Source organism: Haemorhous mexicanus, chromosome 2 (genome assembly GCF_027477595.1).
Source record: "Haemorhous mexicanus isolate bHaeMex1 chromosome 2, bHaeMex1.pri, whole genome shotgun sequence".
NCBI classification, from domain to species: Eukaryota; Metazoa; Chordata; class Aves; order Passeriformes; family Fringillidae; genus Haemorhous; species Haemorhous mexicanus.
Genome location: NC_082342.1, coordinates 115,518,098 through 115,537,933, shown reverse-complemented (window position 1 = coordinate 115,537,933; position 19,836 = coordinate 115,518,098). Strand labels below are relative to the sequence as shown.

General features: G+C 43.5%; 1 protein-coding gene across 1 annotated transcript in view; it reads right to left on the bottom strand.

Moving 5' to 3' along the window:
* LOC132324043 (amine oxidase [flavin-containing] A-like) overlaps positions 1–1,417 on the bottom strand; it is a 34,676-nt gene extending 33,259 nt beyond the window's left edge. The window contains exon 1 of the mRNA XM_059840002.1: positions 1,280–1,417. Within this exon, the coding sequence (XP_059695985.1) occupies positions 1,280–1,325 (46 nt within the window). The 5' untranslated portion in view covers positions 1,326–1,417. The remainder of the gene's footprint in view (positions 1–1,279) is intronic.
* Positions 1,418–19,836: the final 18,419 nt, after the last annotated feature.

Here is a 19,836-nt window from a genome sequence, read left to right as displayed (position 1 = left end):
AAACAACACACAGAAATGCTCAAACATTTTCTGAAACACTGCAACAGGTTGGGGACCTGGAGGAATGAGGCACCCCGAAAGGAACAAGTGCTTGTCAGAGCTCTAAAAGCCATATTAAGAGGATGTCACCATCAGCTGCACACAGAATGGGTGGTAATTCCCTAAGGACACTCTGTGCATCACAGGAACCCTAAGGATGAAGACCAAATGTCTCATTCTAGCAGGAAAATTACCAGACATCTGGTAAAACTAAACAGCAAGGAAATCTAGATCCACACTCTTCCTGTCTGTTTAGTGATGCTACAGATTATTTGTAAATTACCAATAATCTGTAGCATCACTACAGATTATACAAATAATTACTTAAACAATTACTGTTATTTTAGTAGATGAAATAACATATTTATGTAAACCATTTGCTGTTTTATGCATGAATTCACTGAAGATTACACCAAAGGAAAAGTCTCTAAATACTAATAAAACCTAACTTTACTCACACCAATAATGGCTGTAATATCACTGAAGTCACACAGTCACAAAATTCACCTTTTCTGAATCCTTAGTGAAGGAAGGATTGCCTGAAAACTGAGACCTGGCCAAAGCTGCCAACACAAAATTGACCTTAGGGACCTAAACCTAAACACTAATTTTCTCCAACACAGCAACATTTTCATTGTAGGTAACATGAAAATAATTAATTAACGGGGTTTTTAAGCATAAGGGGGGCCCATGATGCAGTTGCTGGTATGAAAGTAGATCTGAAGAGTATTTTGGGAAGTGTTGCCTGGTTAAGTGTGAGGAGCCCATGGCACTTGGGGAATCGGGCTGCCTCTAGAACAGCTCTTCTCACAGCAGCAGAACGTAACCTAGAGATACTCCCAGATGTTTATTCTGCAACATTTTCCCAAACAAAACATCTGCCACAGCTGCATGGGCAACCTGAAAAAACCACGTCAAAACGCCACCTTTGCCGGGATGCCCCAATCCCAGCCTGCATCCCCGCATCCCTGCCTCGTCCCCACCTGCGGCCACTGCCAAGTCACTTTTCCTCCAGCCTCCCTCCCGACCCGCACCAAGAGCAAACCAACGCAAGAAGAAGCAGTTTGTGAGATCACGACACGGATCATTTCTCCTGTCCCTCCCGGAGCGCCCCTGAAGCCCCCGGGGCCCCGGTTCCGCCATCGCCGCCCCCGCGCACCGCCCGGCCCCGCTCCGGGGGCGCTCCCGGCGGGATGCCCGGGGGAGGAGGGCGGGGGCCGCGCCGTTCCCCCTGGCCCACCTGAGATGCCGGCCCCGATCACGACCACGTCGTATCTCTGGGCCATGGCGCTGTCCCCGCTGTCCCCGCTGTCCCCGCTGTCCCCGTGCCGTCTCCGGTCACGGCCGCGGCTCCGATCCGACCCCTCACTCCGGCAGCGCCGTCCCGCCCGCCCCGGCCCCGCCCCTGGGCGCGGCCTCACCTACCGTCCACCAATGGGAGCTGTCAGGGGGAGGGGCATAACCTGGCCACGCCCCCAAGGAGCTCGGTGTGCGGCTCGACGGGGCGGGGGATGCTCGGTAACACTGGGAGCATCGGGAGCGCCGGGAACACCGGTGACACCGGTGACACCGGGAACACCGGGGAAACCGGGGAATACCGGGGACGCCGGCAATGCCGCATCCCGGGGTTCGCATCGTACCGGCTCCGTGCAGCACCACTCCAGGGGGATGGAGGCAGGCAGGCGGCAGCGTGCCCGGTGCGGAATGCAGCGTGCCCGGTGCGGGGTGCAGTGCCCCGGTGCGGGATGCAGTGCCCCGGTGCGGGATGCAGTGTACCCCGTGCTAGTGACCCACAGTGACTGCGGGGGAGGAGGAGATCCACGGAATCAGAGGTTATGGCAGCCTGCAAGCCTCACCTCTTAGCAGAATCAAGTTATACTTGATCCATGAGCCGGGGAACAAGGGGTTAACCTTTCCACGGGCGTATCTTCCCAAAGACAATGCCTGAAATAATAACTGGTTGTGAAAATTCTCTTGGTACTTAGCTGCCATTACTGCCCCGGAATACAGGATGGTTGTGATATTCCTTGTCATGCGTTTTACAGCTTGTACAGGTTTTATTGCCAAAGTGTAAATGTCATCTCTGTGGAGTGGAAAAAATAGAGCCTGTCCATCCCCTTCCAAATAAGTACAGGAGTCATTTGCAGTCCACACAATTATAAGAAATCTTAATGCTGTTTCATGTTAAATATTGGTATAAGTTCTGAGAGTTGCCCAATTCTGCAATCATATTCCAAGCCTGGGAATGACCAATGGATGCAATTATACTGTAATACTTTTTGGCTGGTGTTCTTCAAAATGAGTCAGTTTTCTCTTCTTTAAGGAAAATACAGGACTTTTGTATTGTTGTCCGAATGAGTGAGATGTAGACCTGTTGGTGTGAACCAGAGGAAAATGTTCCTCCTCTCCTATGAGGAACATCTGAAAGTGTGATGGTTCAGCTTGGACAAGAGAAGCCTCTGGAGAGACCTTATTGAGGGCTTTCAGTACCTAAAAAGGGACTATGAGAAAGATGAGGACAGACTTTATAGCAGAGCCTGTTATGACAGGACAAGGAATAACAGGCTTAGACTAAAAGACAGCTGATTTAGGTTTGCTATAGAGAAGAAATTTTTACAGTGAGGGTGGTGAAACCCTGTACCAGGTTGCTCAGAGATGTAATGGATGACACATCCCTGGAAACACTCAAGGTCAGGTTGCTCCCAGCAACGTGGTCCAGTTGAAAATGTCCCAGGTCCTTTCAGGGTGAGTGAACTGGCTGAGATTTAAAGGACCCTTCCAACCCAAACCATTCTGTGGTTCTATGACAGCAGTGACTGAATGCAAAAACATCAATAAATCACTAAGCAACCGTGAGGGAGACAGAATAATGGATCTTCCTCACCAACAAGAAGAGGTACTTAACAAAGTGTAAGTGCAGAGCTCAGTAAGTGTGTGGCAATATCTGCAGACACAGAAGTGCCAGACACTGTAGCGAGGCAGAGCAGCAGATCCCTGCTGCTCTGGGAGATCATCTGCTGACACAGAAGCTCATTATCACTGCAATTGCTGCTGCTCCACACCAGGGTAAAGAGAGCACAACGGGAAGAGACTAAGGCTGTGAGAGTGGAATGGATTCTGAAAGAGAAAACCTAATGTACCAACACCCACTTTGTGCTCAGCAGAGAAAAAAGCCTCTGTTTCTCGAGGGAGATAAGGACACCCACTCCCACAGCTCTGCTGGCTCCAGTGGGCAGGTCACAGGGAATCTGACAAATAAAAAGCTTCACTCAGGGGCACCTCCCTCATAATTCAGAAGCCAAGTTTGGAGGAAAGCAACAAAAACATCCTTTGTGATAACAGCAGGAAACTTGTGTGCATCTAGATAACTTGCTGATAGATAAGCTTGCCAACAAATCTCCAGTGCTCAAAGGAGCCGTAGGAGTCTTGTGGAAGGGCAATGGAGACTGAAGTGGTTCTACCTAGACCAGCTCTAATGATGAGAGATGTTAGCCAAGTGTGAATTACACAAATTGTTGGCTCAACCACTGTAGTAAGGAGTGATAAAATTCCTGAGGGGTTACCAAGGGTTACCTTAGGCTTTGACAGATTCCAGAGGTAGCGATGCTTGTTCAGAGCCATGTGACTGCTTAGTCCTTGGCATCAATAAGAGCACTCAGAATAATTCTCTCTCAGCTCAGACCTGCAGGCATCCAGGATTTGGGAAAAAAATAAACCCTGAAGCCTTGCTTGAGAACAACAGGATAAACCCAATAGACTTGCTGAAAATGCAAGAAGTAGGGAAGGGAGAAGGTGATGTTTCATATTGAGAGTGATCCTCCTCTTCTAAATATAATGACCATGTTTTTAAAAAAAGATTTGAAATGTGTCAGATATCAACAGAAAAGAAAGGGATGCCAAACCTTACACTAAAGGAAATTCCAAGCAGATAAAATTTTATTTGGAAATAAATCAGCTGTCACTCAGAAAGGAGAGTTGATTAAGAAGGAAATGCTCACCCGTGGGCCCTCTTTGTTATGCAGTATAAAAAACAAGGCAACAGCACTGAAGGATGAATATAGGAAGCTTCTGTTGCTGAAACCATTTCCTAGCAATCTCTCTCGTTGATTTATGTCTGCCTCAGTGATTGATCTGTAGCAATAATTTGCTGAGCCTGCAGAATGTGCATGATCATAAATGTGAAGGTGTAGAAAGTCTCAGACATAGACTTTCAAATTTGCCAGGAAAAAAAAAACCACTGAAAACTGCTGAGAAATACAGTGGAATATCAACAACAAAGCTTTCACTTGAGATCATATCTGTGTCAGCAACACCAAAAATGGTTGGGTAGCCCCAAGAATGGTCAAAAATTGATCAATTTGATGATCAAAGAACATGAAGAAAAGTATCCAAAAGTAAGTGGTATGACCAAGTTCTTTATTATACTACCAGTGCTTTGCTTTCATTTTTTCCAACTACTGATGTGAGGAAGTCAAACTTCTCACATCATGCCATCAAGAGCCTCAGTTATTTCGTATCAGCTCAATACCCCAAATAATGAGTAAAATCAGTCATAATTGTTGTGAAAGACACAGATATTTTGCATTCCTTCCTGATTTCAATGTTATTTATTTCGCCAATGCATCCAAAACTTAGAATACAAACAGAGGGAAAAACTCTAGCATTACAACAAATGGTTTTTCTAAAAACAAAGTATATTATCTGTTGTACATTTATGTATAGTGTACAGTTTTTTAGTTGTTTATATGTTTTATGAGTGTATTTTGAAAGGTAAATAGAACCTAAATACTGTAAGTGAAAAAATACATTATCCCTGGGAGACTGATTGTCATTACCAAGGTCATAATTACCACCACTTAGCCACCTCTAAAGTCATGCAATTCTTCTATCTTAATGATACCAACAGAGCTCCTCTAAAGTACCCTAGAACCTGTCATCTTCAGTGTTACTGTCAGCTGAAATTTTTGCCATTAACTCATCATCTGTGTTGATTAGCACTCTGCACACAAAGATGAGCTTTCCAGGGAGCACCAGAGCCTTTCACAAAGCCTAAATCACAGAAATTTGCATTTGCACACATTTTAATTCTGGTAATTATAGGGTTAGCAGTGTGGGTTGCATCAAGCTGAAATGTGAAAAAATGTGAAAAATAAACTCTCCCAGACATCAGACAAAGTAGTTCTGTTGGCAGCCCTTTTGTGGGGCAACAGGGCACATGGTGGGGAGCAACCTCAGAACTCACCTCTAGGTGATACTGTATTTTCTAATAACAGCTTTCTATTTTGGAACAGTATCTTAGACTATCTTAAGCTAAATTTAGGGTAAACAGGTAATTTATATGGCTAATGATGTTTATAGATGGTGGTTTTCTTCCCCTTCTCCTCTCCCTGCCCAAGGCCTATATCAGTAAAGGAGATAATAAAACACCATGTAGCACATGGTATTTGGACAATGTTGCACACCATAAGTAGGGGGGAAAAGAGGTCCATAAAATGTTTGAGGCTTTAGAGTATTTTCCTCTGAAACAAATTCCAAACAAACAGCAGCAGATCATTGTCTCCAAGGGTTTTGTGGAAGAGGAAGGAGAGAAAATGTATGTTCACTAACAGCAAGGAAGAGGTAACCCAGCCTTCTGCCCAAAGCAGATCCAGGACTTGTGTAGTTTGAAAGCACTGAAGGATTGTAAACCATGAGCTCTGTGGGCCTCAGGGTCTGGCCTCTCTCAGAGTGAATCCTTTTTTCCTTATATTGAGTTGCCATTGCTTGTGGCTCCAGGCTGTGCTTGCTGCTCCTGTTCCATCACAGGGTGCTTGGGGTACTTTTGTGTTTTGGAACTTCTGTTGGAAGCATTCAAACCATGGCACTGCAGAGTAGGTCTTGGAAGCAAAACATCATGATACCATGTCCTCAGTGAGTCCCTTAGGGAGTATTCCTACAATCCTCTCACCTCTCTCTGGTCCCCTAAATAGGGAGTTATCTAGATCCAATGGAATGCTCCCAGCTGGGGAGTCACAAACAGATTGTTCAACATGTTGGCAAAAACTGGTTAGAATCAAATTAGTAAATTGTGGATGGCATGGTTGAGTATTAATCTTTGTTTTTATAGACTAGGATGTATAGTCCTTGTTTTTCAAGATCATTTTCTTCCTTTGATGTGTATTCAAAACCATCTGAAAACCATCACCAGTCTGATGTTGCAGAACAGTCTTCACTGGTATGAAAAATGGGTTTGTACACAAAGATGGCTGTGGCATATTTATTCATCAGTGTTCATTTTTACTGGCATGTTTTCAACAGTGCTAGTGATCTCATGCTTCCTGGCCAGCTCTTTTTCAGGCACTGTGCTGAACTCTAATCAATGAATAAGCACCTTGAAGCAAATTATCATCACTCATGGATATTAGCATTTGGCTAGTTCATTTTGCCTTAAAATCACAACCAGGAATCTTCTGATACATAAACACAGACAACAAAAATTCACTGTCCACCTTCTCCTTGACCTGTGTTTCCCTCTGGCTCATTTACAGAGCATCCCACAAACCTCCTGGTGCAGTGCTTGTACTAAGTGCAAGACAGTGGGACATGGAAGGGGATGAGAGGAGTGGGATGCTCTGAGTCAGCCCTCAACACTGGCAGGGCTCCTGCTCTTCAGCACCTGATTGATGCAGGATCTCCTTATCCCTTCTCCATCCCCTACACAGCTCCAAAGCTCTCAGCTCCTCCACATCTCTGGATGCAGAAGGGATCATTATGTGACTGCACTGCATTTGAGGGCCTGGGAACTTTAACTAGGGATATAAATATTGAAAAGGGAGTGCCATGAACACAGATCCAGGCTCTTCTTGGTGGTGCCCAGGACAGGAGGCACCGGAAGAAAATGAAAGAAGTTTTACCTGAACAAGAGAAAAAATTTCCTTCCTGTGCAGTGACCGAGCACTGATTGTTCAGAGAAGGGTTGGAGTCTCCCTCACTGGATCTATTCCAGAACCATCTGGACACAATCCTGTGCCATGTGCTGTGGGATGACCCTGCTTGAGCAGGGAGGTGGGACCAGATGACCCATGGTGGTCCCTTCCAGCCTGACCCATCCTGTGATTCTGCAGTGAGAAAACAGGCAACTGTATGTCAGGAGTTTTCTTAAAGCCATGAAGAAAAGGTCAGCTACTATGGCTTCAGTGCCCTTAGGCAAATAAACTAGAATATGTTTAAAACATTAATTCAAATTGCAAAGTGCTCCTCTACACCTGGGAGCAGAAAAAACAAAACACAAGCTTGAGAGTTGCTTCCTCAAGAGCAGTGCCCTCAGCTACCCAAAGTAAAATTTTCTGTTCCCCCAGAGAAACCTGTTATGTAGCCACTGCATGAAGTTTTGCTACCTCAGGATGCCAAAAGATATTTTGGCTCTACAGAAATGTGGAGTAAAATTTTAAGTGCTTTTTAGCCAAAGAATTAGGTATGTGTTTTCTTTCTTTGCTTGGATAGCATCCATAATTTAATTTTGCAAAATATTTCCTGCTCTTCATTTAATTGTGTAATACCACAGAATCAGGCATGTGGGGTACAAAAATTCAGAAGATAGTTTGAGAAGGAGACAGAATTACCTCACTCATATTTTTAAAGTTACTTCTCTGCATGGTTGTGCAGTCTGACTAAAAGAATTATTGATCTTTTAACAGCACCAGACTGTTTGTATGTGTCAGAATTGTCAAATACTTTTAAATGAAGAAAATGTTTCAATTTTCTTCCAAATTTGAGCATCCTATTGATGAGCATTAGGCAGGCTTCATCAGTGGCTGAAATACAGCACAAGTTTCCAGGTGCCAGAAGCCAGATATGCCCAGGCAGGTCTGGCACAGAGGAGAGGCTGTTTGGTTCAGAGTGAGGAGAGCTTTCTTCCTGGCATTAGAAGACACAAATGCAATGCTCCAGGAAGCAGCAGGGGAAGTGCAATAAGCCCATTTTCTCTCCAGACTCAGCCTTCCCCACCACACAGCCTCTCAGAAAGGAAACAATGATTTTTAGGTGTCTGTACAAGTTCATAGGTTGTCAAGTTCCATTACAGGGTCAACAACAGATTTCAGACCACCTCTTGACAATCATCTTCTAAAGGCAAAATGATCACAAAATACAAATGTTGCCTTTAAAAATGTACAATCCCTCTGTGTGGGAGTGGGTGGTTTTTTTCAGATGTGAAAGAAATTTAGCTGCAGATACATCTCCTGCTTACTAAATAAATAGAGGTAATTCAATTTAAAGTTAGCATGTGCAACAAAAAAGATTATGCTGATAACTTGTTTTTAATCTCTTTAGCTCTCTATTTTTTGTCTTTAATTATGTGCATTAGTTCAAATGTCAGTGTCAATACAGATGAAATCTTTCCCTTTCTTTCCAATTTATCTTCATGACTCATTTGCCTTTGAAAGGAGTTTATTGTAATAACTATGGGATAAAATACAGCCACTGACTGCTGTAAAAAGGATTAAAAAAAATTATGTATATGTCTGGATTTGTTTTCAAGTAAAAGATGCCCTGAGATGTTTTCAACAAGATTAAATTAAATAAATCTTTCAGGAACTTTTGTTTGACTGACACTTTCACCTCCAATACAAAGTCAGTAGGGGAGACCCTGCAAGGGAGGTCCAGAAGAAGGGCTCCAGGCACTCCTCAAACCTCTGGAACTCCTTCATCCCATCTTGATGGGGGAGGAAGACCTTGCTGGGCAGGACACATGGTGCTTTCAATGCTGCCCAAATAGCTGCCCCCAGAGGTCTGCAAGATTTTTGTTCAAAAGTCATGTAAAGAGCCCAAGAAAGGGAACAGGTGACAACAGGGAGCAGCCATGGCAGAGCTGCCAGAGCTCTTGGAATTAGGAGAAATTTCTGTGTCACCTCTGCTGGACTCAGCCCCTCAGCAGGGTGTGGGTTTAACATTCAACCTGCACATTTCAGGTCTCTGACTGTCCCCGGGCACCAGAGTTACTTCTGCTCTTTCTGAGGGCATGTTAAATTGACTTAGTTCCATTCTTAGTTTAGCAGCCCCTGTTGATTTGCCCAGATTCCTTTTTCAGGTTTTGAACCCCCTGTGACCTCTGGGGGGAAAGGTTGGTGTTGCACAATGTGTGACCCAGCCAGTGAATGGGACTTTATGTGAAGGGCTGGACTTTGTTCATGTTGTTTAAAGCACTTGAAGCAGATTTCTGCTCTGCAGTGTCATTGCTTCTATCAAGGTTTCTCCATGTCCTTCACCACCACTATAAAAAAATTTTATGTATCAGGTTTTAAAATGAACTTTCACTGGTATTAACTGAATGTCCCCTTAATTGCCAGCTCCATAAAAGAGTGGCTTGGATATAGCTCATGGATTGCTGGTATCATTTGAGGTTAGATCAAAGCTTGTATAAGAGATAACAACAATCTGAGCATAATACTACCTTTGGAGAACAAGGATTTGTTATAGATCACAAAGCCTGGCTGCAGCTTGGACAGGATTTTAGAAGCAGAAGCATTATAGGCATATGGGGAGATGAATGGAGATCATTAGTGTAGACATCAAAATAGCAAAGAAGATTTGGTTTGGGAGAGCAAAAAAGCCTGGTAGAACCACCAGCAGGAATAAATAATCCACTTACAGACATCAAACTCCAGCCAATAACAACAACAACAAAAAAAAACCCACAAAAACAAAAATACCAAAAAACCAAAAACCAAAACAAAACATCAAAAATCTTTGTTATAACTAGATCAGAGAAATTTGTCATGCCCTCTCACTGTCTATCAGGTAAAACAGCACTGGGAATCTACAGAAGCATCCAAAAAGAAATGAAGGTTGTTCTCCACTGCAAATCCTGTACAGGACGCAGTGGACTGAAGCCATGAGCACAATGGGCTGAAGAATCCTTTCTGCCAGCCCTCCTCTCCCTGCAGCAACCCCAGCCCTGAGTTCCAGCAGGTAGAAATCAGTCACACAGACACAATTCCTACCTCTGCCAGGTAGATGAGCTGAGAAGAACTGAAAAGTCATTTCTAAGGTGCCATTCCTTCTTTTCTTTAAAGTCCTTCACTGGATGTTTCCCTGTAGGTGCAGGACATTTTCTAGTGTGACCCAAGGAATCACATTCTTGTAATAAGTAAATAATGTCAATTACCTATTTTTCTTTTTGCAAACCCAAACAGAGGATCTCAGATCCCAGCATTGTGCTCATTCCTAAACTGACTTAGAGGGGTGTGCATCCTTTTTCCACACACAATCACTCAAATTTGGATAATCAATTGTTAGAAATTGGCCAGAGCAATGAATTAGCAGATTTTGTAATTAGAAACTGTAAATAAATTGCTTAAAGTTAAATTCATGAGAATTGTTAGTAAGTGCATTGAGCTGTGGTGCAACTATACTGTCTCAGCAGTATTCATGATAGTGACTATTGCTATCTGGTGATATCAAACATTCTCTAAAATAATATTGATTACTTCTGCTTCATGCAACTTAGTAACATCTTAAACTTTTTGACTGCTTCAGAGAAAAAAAAAAGTCTTAATCTGCATCTCCATTTAAAAAATCCCTGAAACCAAAAACAATCTCTGATCAAGTCTGTCAATGTGCCTGCTGCCAAAGAAAAACAACTGAGTGCACCCTGTGATGAAATCCATCAACACCACCTTGTGCAGTTTCTGAGCTCTGTGTAGCAGTAATCATCACCAGCTTCCACAAAAACGAAACAAAAAAAAATCATACAGACCCAGAAGGGAAATGGAAATCCCTGTGTGAAAAATGCCTATTTTATGATTGGCTTTTTGTAAATATTAAAATGAATATTATATGTGTTATGTTAGAAAGTTATGCTGTATTAATTTTCTTAAGTAGTGTGTTAAATATAGTTTTAGGTTACAACAAAAATGTTAAAATAGAAACTATGCTATGTAAGATACTTTTTTTCAAGAAAGGGCTTGCACCAAGACAGCAGCCACAGGACACGTAAATCTTTCAGAGAAAAAGAATTTATTGCCCCATTATCAGAAGAAACGAACTTCTTCCTGCCTCACTCATCCTGAAGATGCCGTCAGGATTCAGAGGAAGAAGCTGACACTGACCAGACAGAATCCTGTGTTTGAATGGAATTTATGCATCATGTATGAGATGTATGAATATGCACCAGGCTATTGCTTTTAAGGGTTAATCCTCTGTTAACGTGGGTCCTTTTTTGGGCTTATTTTGCCCAGAAAGAGGTACCTGGATGTCTGTAACTCTTTGTTTCTATTGTCTCATATTGTCCTAATCCAAATTGTCCAAATTATTATTATTTTAATTATATTGGTATTTTTATAACCATTTTATTTTCATTAAACCTTTAAAAACAAGTGATTGGCGTTTTTCACACCTGCCTACACATAATTTCTTGATTAATAAAAGTGGACACATCATTCACCTGCAGAGAGCAGGCAGGGTCAATCTGCAGGGCCCCAAAAGGTTATCCCCAATATGAGCAAAGCAAAGCAATCAAAGTTGAATTTGTAGTGCCAGGGCAGCAGGAGGGAGGGCAGGAGAGCTGCTCCCAGCCTGAGCTGCTGCTCCTTGCCTCGGTGATTCATCTCCAGCCAAAACTCCCAGCACACCTGGAAGTGAGATTTGCAGCAGAGGGAGGCAGCTGTGTTTGTGCTCTGCCTTTGGTACACACTCCAGGACAGGGCTGCACTTCTGGTGCCAGCACAGGTGCCCAAACAGGGTGGCAAAGTCCTTGCTGTCACCAGCTCTTGAAGCTGCTTGTTTCTCCACAGAGCTGGGAGTGTGGGAAGAAGCAGGCAGGTTTGCAGTTCCTTGTGCTCCTGAGTCATTAGAAAAATACATTGCCTGTTTCTCTCCTCCTGATTTAAGAGACAGGGTGATCAGTGCAATTTTCCCAATTTTTTTGAGATATTTCTGAAGGAACTGTAAAAGTTGTTCTCAGTCTTTGAGCAGTGCTATGAGCCACGAGTGACATTAGGAGTTCAAACCTCACCTTACACCTGTGAGAAGAGGACTGAAGGAGAGAACACTCATGGGAGTGTGCATTTTCTGTGTGTTGGCAGGACTGAAGCCACCTGATGCCAGTCTGGACAGGCATCAGCAGTGTCCACCAGGGCTGCTCCTCCCTGGAAGCCCCTCTGCCCACCAGTTTGGGCAGCCAGTGCCAGGGGGGCAGCAGGGACAGGGGACACGATTTCTACCCCAGGGTTTGGGAATGGAGCATCTGGCTGAGAGGAGGGATTCACAGCACCTTTTCTTGTGTGTCTGCCATGCACTCAACAGGGGCTGGAGGAAATCACTGTCTCCAAGAGCTGCTTTCTGCCCCTCCTGGGGAAGCTTGGCACTCCTCCACCTGCTGCAGAGACTGGGGGATGCAGCACAGGTTGAACTGCTCAGCCAAGACACGAGGTGAAAGCATCATCAGCAAGAACTCTGACTGTGGATCTCACTTTGATACTGGGGCCCTGGGAAAATGTTAAGATAGACTCTAAAAGGTTAAGCTTTGCATTGTACCTACGTAAGTAGTATGATAAATTATATAATTGTTAGATGTGATGACTGTTTAGTAATTAAAAATAATTATTGTATAATCATAAGAAGGATCATGAGAAACTGTATGTTCCTAATCCAAGAAGGCTATGCTTGGCTGAAATCTATGTATACAATTGAACAATACAAGTTTAATAATTAACATGAAAGTTATATAATGGTAGAATATAAAAACATGTTCATCCTGAACCTATGTCAGAGTCAGATTTGGGTTTGTACCCCTGGCACCCAGAGCTCTTCAATAAAAGCACCTGCATATAATCATTTCTCGTGATTATGTGTTCCTGAACACTAACAACTTCATATTTTTCTGTACTTTGATTTCCCTTTCTGGACTTTTCTACATGACAGAGCCACCTGAGACAAGCTCCTGCAGCTTCCCCAGCCTCTAACAATTGGGGGTGCTTGCCTTGCCTGATGCAATGCCTCAGTGTAAAGATTATTTCTGTGTATCAACTGTACAGTGCTTAAGCAAGCAAATATCTTGTTTGGTGCTCTTTGGATTTTGACTTCTGGCAGGTTTGAATTTTACTATCTTGAGCATCATAGAGCTATCAAAAGGATCCTACAGCAATAAACAATTCATTGTGAGTGCTCTCCAGTGTGAAAGTACACTTTCTGAACGGTGGAAACCTCCTAAGTGTGAGATTTCATATCTGCCTGATCCTTTTACCTGCAGGAGGTTTTGTGTTTGCAGGTGTTGAAGTTTACACAGTGATGAATCATGGGGTTCTTTCAAAGGAGAATTTTACCTCTACTGCAATTTGAGTGGCTTTCAAATACATTTCTAAAGAAACAATACCTAGATGTAATTTTTTTTTTTCTGAGAAAACATTTATGTGGTGAGGGAATGACTACCAACAGGAGATTTCTGAAAAGAGAATGAATAAACAAAGGTACAATAAAGTATTAGGTATACAATTCCTGTGTATTTGTGGCTAGGACATGGGTATTAGTGTGAACCACTCCCAGAACACTTTGTTGTAGTTTTCTATGTTTTTTCTATGCCTATTTAAACCACCAGCTTGTGACACATGCTTGTAATTTTAATAGCTCCTCTTTTCTAGTGTATGTTTGCCATTTCCTCAAAGTCCTTTTATGTCTGAGGTGTGCTGATCACATCCAGATCTCTTAGTGACAAATCTGATGGGATTTGATCTGATTCCATTTATTAAATATTCTTCTGTCAAGACTCTGCTAGATCTTTTTATATTATTTTCCACAGAAGAAAAATATCTGTTCATGTGTTACGCCATACAATTTAGATACTTATGTAAAACATATGGATTATCTGTATGTTTATTTGTTTGTTTGTTTGTTTTCATGGAGTTTTCCTTCTGCTGGGGAAAAAAAAAAAGCACAGTATAGAGCAAGTAAAGCAGGTTGCAGGCAAATGTGGCAGAGTTGATCCTTTCTAACAGAGCAGGTGCTGACCCACAGGATGTTCTGGCTTCCAGAGTCTTCCTCTCCAAGACTGGAGAAAAAGCTGGATCGTCTGCTTGCATGGCCTTAGCCTCCTGTACATGAAAGTACATGATAATTTATTTCTAGGACACCCATAACCAAAAAGCATCCCTTTATTGTCAGGCTAAGTAAGCAGGGAGTGGCTCTGAGTACAATGCAGCTCTCCTGATTCATCTAATGAGAAGGAATTTAAGTTGTCAGCACAGTTCAGGGAGTGGGGTGCATTTCACAGGCAGAATTCATTCTGCTTAAATTGCATTTCGAGGTAAATGTGTGGCAGTGGTAGGCAATATAAGCACACAAAAAATACAGAAAAAACCCCCCAACTTTGCATTGGAGAAAACTGTAACTGAAAAGGAAATGACATGGACCAGATGAGTTCCTGAACAGCAAGCAGGGCTGCTGTCCCCAGGTTCACTGCAGAATGTAGAGTGATGAGATGCATGAGCACAAGAGACAGGATCAGGGCTCCTACTTATGTTTTTATGCACTTCAGTGCTTCTTTGGCATAGCTGAGGCTTGCAAAGGGAATTGTTGAGATCCCAAGAGAAAAATTTCCCATTCTATCACCCCCAAGACAGATGTGCTGACTGTACTTGTTCCTCTGGGAAATTTCCTCCTGAGCCCATCACTAAGTTTGTTTAAATGAAAAAAGATCATCTGGATTTTAGTTTGAGGCATGTGGACAGCTCAGGTGATGATCCAGCTCTCATGTTTCTAGTTTGACCTGCGTTTTGATGGTTGCCATCAATCTGCTAAAATTGCAGCACAAAATCATTCAGACAGGAGTGAGTGCAGTGAGCTCTTGACAGTGATTGCAGCCAAAATTTCCCTCACATTCCCAGATCCTTTAACAAAAGAATTGAGTGCATGTAATTTACTTTTTTAATTCATACACATGTGAACACACATGAGCACACAGAATCCTTAAGGCTCAAGCACACCTCAGCCTCTGCTCATCAGGAATTTAGAATAAACACAGCTCAGGTGCTGAGGCAACTTCCACAATCCTTTACACCAGAAGCTGGCAAAGCCTTTAAAATGAAAATGCCAAATCAGAAAAGGAAAACTTGTTAAAAATAAACGAATGCATTAACAAACAGAATATTTCGGTAGTTAATAAATGTGTTTTCTGACTATCTAGCAGCAATTCATTCCAGAAGGCAGCAGGTATCTTTAAGCACCTGTGAAAGAGATTGAAAAAAAAAGGATGTTTTCAGTTGTATAGGATTGTAGCTATGGTGGCATAAATGTAGAAAACCTCAAAATCCTGGAATACCTATTAATCATTAACTGATAACTTAATTTTCTGAAAGTAATTTCTGAATTTCATGAATTTTTTAGCAGCTGATGTACTTTTTTTAGTACAGTTAATGTAGCAGTTAGCTGAACTTTTTTTTTTCTTTCCATGAATAGCAGGTAGGTGCCTGCAACACCTACTGCAAGAAAAAAAATAATCTTCTCAAACATTTCTGGTTTCTGAAGATGACATAGGATGGACAGGGCTAAAATCTGGTTGTGGAGTGGGTTATTCAAAACTGCAATCCAAATGATGCAGTGCCATAGGCCAGCATGGTTTCCTGTGCAGTTTGGCAAACAGTTCATGGCACAATGTCTTGGTTTGAAAAGACAGCTGTTTGCTAAGGAAGGCAGAAGCCTCCCTTGAAATAGAAAATGTACACCCCTTCCCTCCAAATTATTATAATTTTGAAATTAAAAGGCTCTCAGGCAAAGATATGGGAATAGGAATAACAGTTCTCTACTAGGAAAACTAAAAATACAAATGCAACAGTACACAAAAAAAAAAAACTACTGCCAGAGTCAGAGCATGCCCTGGCCCCCTGTGTGTCAGGGTGGTGGCACAGTCCCATCCCAGGGGGGCTCAGGGTGGTGGCACAGTCCCATTCCAGGGGGGCTCAGCCCTCCTGCAGTGCCAGCTGTGGTTCTGCTGGAGCAGGGATCCTGCACAAAGGGGAGTTTTCCTCTGCAGCTCCAGGGCTGCTGGAGATGGGCCTGCTCTCCCTCTGAGAATGCAGGGCAGGAGAAAGCTGCTCCTCTGGGAATGCAGTGGGCAAAGGCTGCTGTGGTGTCCCAAACCTCAGATTGTATCCAGGTAGGAATGCTTGGCTCCTCCCCCTGGGTAGAGCCTCTCCCAATGGGATGATGGGATTTGATCAGCCACGCAGGGACACTCAGTGGCCATGGACAGAAGCGATCTCTTTCTTTCAAAGTTCTTTCAAAGAGCTCCATGATTCATCACTGTGTAAACTTCAACACCTGCGAACACAGAACCTCCAGCAGGTAAAAGGAGAGAGGGTAGGTGGTGGAAGAGATAAAGAAAACTGCTCAGTTCACAGAAGATTGCTGCCCCACCTCCGACAGATGGCAATAGAATACACACCCCCATCTCCAACCCAAAACACATGGGTTTGATCCTGTAGGAAGGACGGGAATGATTTGGGGACAGCCCACGGCCACTGCTGTGCCCTGGCAGCAGCTGCTGCAGAAGCAGCTCTGATATGAGTGAAACTGCTCTGATGTGCAGCTCTGATGGGAGTGAAACGCTGCTGGTGAATCCATCAAACTGACACAAAGCCAAGCTTTATTACAGTTTCAACCTTTGACATCAATAAAGGCCATAGCTGTCCCTCATTACTTTGCATTTTCATGCATCTCTGGCCACAGTCCATCAGATTAGGATGGGTATAAAGCTGAGATACTACAAGGATGGCTCCTGTCACTAGAACCAGCATCCACTTTTTCCCCCAATCAGGTGTGGCAGTTCCAAGCACTGGGTTTGGTGAGGAGGAGGAAGACGGGGGGTGGCCATCAGAGACACCTGATGCCTCAGAGGGACTCTGCATCCTCTTTACCTCCTTCTCATCCTGCTCTGGGAGTGATGTCAGGAGATTTTCTGAAGCCCAGTGTGTGTGACATTGTCCTTACCCAAACACTCCAGTCCATCTGACATTTCGAAACCCCTGAGAAAAGACCTCTCCATGGCTCAGCAGCCCCTCTCCAGCTGCCCAGGAGGGCAAGGCTGGAGCCATCTGCTGATGTTTATGCCTGGTGACCAGAGGTGCAGGCAGGTGACAGAAGGGAACAATGTGGGCAGTGGTTACCCCCAGATCACAGGGTACACATTCTCACAGCTTCCAGGATTGGGGTGGCAGATAGCCAAGCACCATCAGACAGGCCCTGTCAAAAAGAAAAATTGGCTTAAAACTGGAACAAAGGAGAACCATAGAGAGAAAAGAGGTATTTGTGCTATTTCTTTTCCTGTGTTAGAAAAGTTACAGGTGCAGTTTATTCTCTGCAGCTCTGGACAGTAGAAGCTCACTCCTTTAAAGCCAGCACAATCCAAGATTTCCATAAATCCTAAGGACCTGCAATCCAAAGTTTTAAAGACAGAGTGTCATAACTGTGGGATTTTTGGTGGAGGCAGAAGAATTGGCAGTTTTGCATCTCAGTTGTATGGAAAATCCAACAGTTATAGTAACTTTGAGAAAAGCACAGAAATTTTGGGCATGACTCTAGGAAAAGAAATCCTGGGCTTTCAGTGGTTGTTTTCTTTACTCTTGTTTCTCTACAGTCAGGCCTGAGGCAGCTGGTACCAACCTACAGCATTTCCAGTAGTGTATTGATGATTTCTGTCCAAGCATAATGATTTATGTAAAAACGTCAGGCACCCTCAGGAACAAGCTTCTGGAGACAAAATGTTTTGTAACAATTAGAAATACAGATCTCCTTCCACACCTACATACTGCTTATACCAATACTCTCCTGTAATAAATGCTTTCCCTCTCTTTCTTTCCACACCAAAACACAGGCTGGGTGACATATGAAGTATTTGTACAAAGTTTGCAAATAAGTAATGCAAAATCCAGTTAGCACACTGTGTTGGCAGTGTAAAATGTGGTGTAAATCAGGTGCTGCTTTCCTGACAGACGGCAGGTTGTGTCCTAGCAAGGTCAGGCTGCCAGGCCCCTGGATGCTGAATTTGTCACTGTGCTCATTTATCTCCTTGTCCCTCACTTGATCCTTGCTCAGTGCTGGGGGTCAGGAGCCTGCCAGTGCCACTCCTCTGCCACTCCTCTGCCCTAGCACCACGATGGAGACCAGGACAGGACACAAATGGGACTGGGATGGAGGACAGGTCTACCTACACAGATATTACCACATGAAGTGCTACTGCCATGAGTTTGGCCCCACTTTGGTGTGGGATTCCTTTTCCAAAACCTCCTGAGATCTTCACAGACCAGAGCAGGAAAGTCCCACAGCCACCAGTGTCTTCTCCTCCAGGTGCTCCAGTGTCCAGGACAGAGGTGGTGGACCAGGCACAGGTGAAGAGATGCTGGGAAAGTGAACCAGAGGTGGAGTTCCAGGTCTGTTTCTGTTTGAATTCATCAAACTCTGAGCCATAAAAGTGTAATTTTTGAGGCTGCTGATCTCACTGGCAGCACAGCATTGCTGGTCCTTTGCATGAGTTGTTAATTGAAATAATGATGTTCAGCTCCTTCACTTCAGTGACATTTAACAGAGACATGTTGAAAACACGGCAATGAGCAGGAATGTGACAGACTTCATATTCTTAACCATGCCAGAAAGGGCTGTATCTACAAAGATTTAGCCCAGATCACAACGTTTCCCAAGGGAGTTTACAATTTCAGTTTTATCTGGACAGAGAAAAGGAAGAGGATGTGTACCCCTGTGACAGCCACCATTGCAGCTGAGACAGCAGTGGCTTACATGTAGATATTCAGAGATAAAACTGTAAGCTGGCTAAGCTTAACCTAAAGAATTAACATCGGGGCTGTAGGTGCTCCTTGCAACAGACCTCAAGTAGTGGATTACAGATATTTCACAGGCTAAGAAAAATAACATTCCTGTGGTCCCACACAGCTGGCTTGAATTCATCCTCCTGCTTCCAAATATGAATAAAAGACTTGGTGGTAATCTCCAGCTGCCAATTAAATGTAAAGAAGATCTCTAGGCCTAAACTGTGACAATAAAGAGTCACGCAGTAAAAGGCTGTCACTTCACTGCCTCCTTCTCTCCAGCTTCTGGTACTTGACTCCCACACATAGAGATAATTTGATAATTTTTCAGCACGGTCTGTTGTAATAGGATGAGAGGAAATGGTTCTAAACTAAAAGGGGGTAGATTCAGGTTACCTGTAGGAAAGAAATTTCTTATGTTGAGGGTGGTGAAACACTGGAACCAGTTTCTCAGACAGTCAAGGCCAGGCTGGACCTGGAACTGAGCAACCTGATCTAATTAAAGATGTCTCTTCTCATTGCAGGGGGTTGGACTAGGTGGCCTGTAAGGATCCCTTCCAACCCAAACAATTCTGTGATCAGGCTGGACTGTGTGATTCCCCAGTTTGGTGGGTACTCAGTCCCATCCTGGGATTGCCCTGCTTGCCCAGAGATAGACATGGAAAGTAGATGCCAGCTCTGTTAACACTGAATATCTCTGGAGAAGTAAAAGATGCCACCTATTTTTTCAAGTCAAGTGCTTTCTTTACAAAAGCAGTAAAATGAAAAGAAAAAAAAAATGCACTCTGAGAAAGTAAAGGATCAATTTTTTTTGTTGAGCATTTCACTCTCTGAGGTACAAAGTGGAAAGACAATATTTTAGATGATTTCCCCAGCCTCAGAGCTTGTCTGACATTCCCTCTTAGCTTCCCAGAGCTACTTTCTAGTTTATGTAGCCTGTCTGTGATATGCAGTGGACTTACACCCCTCCAGCAAGGGTAAGTGCTGCCCCTGCTCCTCTGCAGCA